Below are 4,252 nucleotides of genomic sequence, written 5' to 3' on the forward strand. Positions count from 1 at the left end.
AATATCCCATTGTATACAGCGTTTTATTTGTTCATCAGTTGATGGATATTTGGGTTGTTGGAATTACTTTTTGAATAAAACTGATGCTGAAAGAAGACCTTCCCTGTTTGTGCTGTGGCCTCACTTTCAGGTGTAAGTCCTGACGTGGACCAGGCTGAACCAGTGCAGGGCCAATCCCCGAAAGTGACTTCTCAACTAGGAGTCAGGCCTTCAAGTGGTTTACTTCTTAGATGTAATTTGAAGCCGCTTTCTACCAATATCTCTCAAACTGGTTTTAATAGACTTATTTTCCCTTCACAGCTACTTGCATGCAAAGAACATCATCCACAGAGACATGAAATCCAACAGTATCCTTTGGTGGTAGTTTCATCTGACTGCTCAGTTCTAAATTTAGGACACTTTTAAAGTTTACCTCAGCAAAAGTGACTCTGGAAAGAGTTCCATGAAAGTTGAGATACCCGTTTGGGTTATGCTTGAAACAGGCCAATTTTTAAATGCTCTTTATTACTAAATTTAACTTGGGAGAATGGGCCTTTTGTCTTTTATGCTTACTTCTAGTTTGTGGACTGTATATCTGGTCAGACAGTAGCTGCAAGCCAAAAGTTGCAAGATTTTAAAAATTACTACTTAAAATTGTTTCTTGAATGCACAGAAATGGTTTCCTTAGAGATTACTGTTGGAATCAACCCTTTCCAAAGACTTAATGTGTTTTTACGGAAGGGGAATGAATAAAGGTGTTTTTCTTGCTGTAGGGTGTGAAATGTAACAATTTTACATCTGCCTCCCTCCACCAGCCTTTCTCTTTGAAGGGAGTATGGCATTACAGCTACACTTTGCTTCTTGGCCAGTGAGAGGCACAGCAGTTGTGTTGGGTCGCATGATGGGATGTGGCCTATTTTGGGCATGGGTCTGAGACATAGGATACCTTTTAGTGGTGGGTTTTTGGGGACCAACATATTATACCATGAAGGCAGACACCACCGATTTTAAGGAGGTATGAACTACTGGGCATCAGCAGATCCCACAAGTCGGCCTTAAACTGCCTGGCTTCTTTACTCAGAACTGAGGTGTTTGGTTTTGATTTCGAAGTCACCAAGTTGTACCTATCCTGTGAGAAATGCCTTCAGGCAGACAGCATTCAGGACTCAGGGTGTTTCCGTTAGCCATTGGAGGGCAGGATGCAGGCGAATGGATGTAAGCAGTCAGCAGGCCATGCTCAGAGTCTTGGGGCGTAAAGGCACCTACGTTATGTGGCAATGTCACAAGGCCAGAGACCCGGCTCCTAGGTGTGTAAATGGAGGCAGCAGCAGCAGCAGCAGCAGTGGGGGGCAAACTGGCTTGTGGCTGGAGCCAGAGAATCTGGTGCCCGGAGCACCTCCTGGAAGGAGCCGCGTTCTAAAGCACTAGCAAATCCAGTGCAGAGAAGGCTGGGGCAGATGGGAGGCCGAGAGATGGTGCTAGTTAAGAACTTGGGGAAGTTTTTCAAAAGTAAGTTGACCATTCTTTTAAAACCACAGTCCTTAACAGGCATTGAGATATATTTCTCCATGAAGGCCTGACGGTCAAAATTGGAGACTTTGGTTTGGCAACAGTGAAGTCGCGCTGGAGTGGTTCTCAGCAGGTTGAACAACCCACAGGCTCCATTTTGTGGATGGTGAGGCGGCTGGGCTCCCTCTAGCAGGGTGCAGGGCCAGGAGGGGTGATGTGATGGGAGGTCTGTATGCAAGCTTCAGGCATTTCTCTACATTTCCTGACCACCTCCGTGACACCTGTAGTGTTGGCAGCCCCTGGGCAAATTTGGGTTTCCTGGAGCAAGCTGGCGACGAGGAAGTGCTGAAGCACAGCTCGGGGGGAGTTAGGTGATGGGGAGTGCTGGACCTCAAGAGACAGGATTCCTGAGCTCCTTTGAGCCTGAGAGTGGGAGCCATTTGGGAAAGAGCTACAGCAGGGCTGAGGCGGGGACTTTCATACCCAGCCCAAGGGACAGCCTGGCTCCTGCATGTCTGTGGGGCGCAGATGGTGACAAATGCACTTTGTCCCCGTAGGCCCCAGAGGTGATTCGAATGCAGGACAATAACCCGTTCAGCTTCCAGTCCGACGTCTACTCTTACGGCATCGTGCTGTACGAGCTTATGACGGGGGAGCTGCCCTACTCCCACATCAGCAACCGCGATCAGGTGCGTCACTGGTGCTGAACGACCCGCTCGCCGTGGAAGCCCCCGGGCTCTGCCCGTCTGAGCAACACAGGGTGGAAGGTGCTGCTTTCACTGTTGTTCATCCACCTGTTCCCTCAACTGCTTTCTCTCCCTTAGATCATCTTCATGGTAGGCCGAGGGTACGCCTCCCCAGACCTTAGTAAGCTGTACAAGAACTGCCCCAAAGCAATGAAGAGGCTGGTAGCCGACTGTGTGAAGAAAGTTAAGGAAGAGAGGCCTCTTTTTCCCCAGGTAAGACTTGGCTCAAGGTGCTAGAACTGATTAAAGCAGGAGTTCTTAGTGATACAAACAAGGAGAGAAGTTTCTTGCTGTTTGTTCTATAGGGAGGGACTTGTGTGCTCCACAAGATGATGCAGGTGGGGGTGGGGAGAACGGCCTGTGTCTTTGGCCCAGATTGAAAGCTGCTGCTGCAGAATGCCCTGTCCCCTGCCATGAGAGCATTTTATGGCCTTGTTTCAGATCCTGTCTTCCATTGAGCTGCTCCAACACTCTCTACCGAAAATCAGCCGGAGCGCTTCTGAGCCATCCCTGCACCGGGCGGCCCATACCGAGGACATCAATGCCTGCACGCTGACCACATCCCCTAGATTGCCTGTCTTCTAGTTGACTCTGCACCTGCACTCAGGCCACCAGGTGGGAAGGGAAGTCAGCAGGCATCACCTTTTTGCGGGGACAGAGCTCGTCTTCAGAGAAGCTGCTGCTAAGGACCTTCTAGACCACTCACAGGGCCTTAACTTCACGTTGCCTTTTCTATCCCTCTGGCCCTGGGAGGAGGAAGCCATTTGCAGTGTTGGTTTGTCCTGTTCCCCCACAACCCCTGTGCTCGTGAGCCGAGCCTCCTTCAGATGCACCGGTGGCTGCTGATGGCAGTACATGATCTGGGGCCCCAGCTGTTCGAGTATTTTTAGGGCAAGAAAAAGCACTCAGAGGGGAAATGCAGGTAGCAGGCAAACCAGCCGTGACGTGGGGACATGTGGGTTTTGGAAATCAGCTCCTGTGAGGAACGCTTATCACAGGACTTCTCTTCAGAGATACGTGGTGTGGCACCAAACAGGTAGTTTTGCACATAATGCACCAAACAGCCCAGGACTGTCGAGACCGTGGCAGCCTGGAGGAGCCTGCTTTGGTACTATGGACTTGACTTTGGGGACACTGCCTTTTCTTGAAGGTCTCTAGTGCTTTGGGATGGTTTTCCAGAAGAGGTGCTTGGCCTGCCCCTCCCAGTCTCCGCCCTCTCAGGGAGCAGTCTTCCATTGTGCTGAATTTGTCTTCCAGGAGCTGCCCCTATGGGGCGGGGGCGGGCCCCCCCACCCCTGCCCCGCCAGCCTTGTCCCTACATCACATCGTATACAAGGAAGCCAGGAACACAGGTTTTCTTGGGTTTAATTTTGTTTTTATTGCGCCTGACAAAATACAGTTATTCAATTTGTTATTTTAATAAAATAAATTAAATGTAGGTTTAATGGCTGTTTCCTCCTTTTAAAGTAATCCTGAGCTCACAGCTTGAACTCCATTTTGTTCATGCCTTTGGGAGCAGAACTCAAGAAACAGGAAATGGGCCCAGAGCCTCTGCTGGGAATTGAATTCAGCCTTTGTCACCCTTCACTTAAGAACTCCAAACTCAGGTAAAGAGGAGACTTTCTTCTTTAAAGTAAAGTAATGCATTTTATAAAACATTTGGTGTCTACAGCTGTCTATAAAAATAGATAATTTAGGCTTGGATTGCGTTCTGATTCACAAGGTTATGCTCCTTCAATTAAAATCACTACTGATGACAGAAGACTTGTACTCTCTTCAGGACCACCGCTAGATAAGAACCAGAAACTGTTCTTGGGTGCTGTTTTTATGAAATTTAAAATCAAAGCCAGGTTTTACAGATAAGAACATACATGAACCCTCGGGGCACAAGCCAGCAGGTGAGAGTTTCCCTGGAGGCATGTGTGCAAGATTACTCCGATTGTGACCCTACCCTACCACAAACCAGAAAAGAGGGGCCACATCTCTGCTTCCTGCTACTTCAAGAGCCCCCCCACCCC

The 4,252-nt window shown here is 49.0% G+C and overlaps 1 protein-coding gene across 2 annotated transcripts in view; it reads left to right on the plus strand.

Moving 5' to 3' along the window:
* Window positions 1-4,213, plus strand: part of RAF1 (Raf-1 proto-oncogene, serine/threonine kinase) — a 73,483-nt gene extending 69,270 nt beyond the window's left edge. For both annotated transcript variants that reach the window (XM_082847646.1, XM_082847647.1), the window contains 5 exons: window positions 301-347; window positions 1,536-1,654; window positions 2,046-2,177; window positions 2,313-2,447; window positions 2,676-4,213. In XM_082847646.1, coding sequence (XP_082703772.1) covers window positions 301-347; window positions 1,536-1,654; window positions 2,046-2,177; window positions 2,313-2,447; window positions 2,676-2,819 — 577 coding nt within the window. In that variant the 3' untranslated portion in view covers window positions 2,820-4,213. The remainder of the gene's footprint in view (window positions 1-300; window positions 348-1,535; window positions 1,655-2,045; window positions 2,178-2,312; window positions 2,448-2,675) is intronic.
* The last annotated feature ends 39 nt before the right edge of the window (window positions 4,214-4,252 follow it).

Source organism: Leucopleurus acutus (genome assembly GCF_964270905.1).
Source record: "Leucopleurus acutus genome assembly, chromosome: 10".
In the NCBI taxonomy this organism is placed as follows: domain Eukaryota; kingdom Metazoa; phylum Chordata; class Mammalia; order Artiodactyla; family Delphinidae; genus Leucopleurus; species Leucopleurus acutus.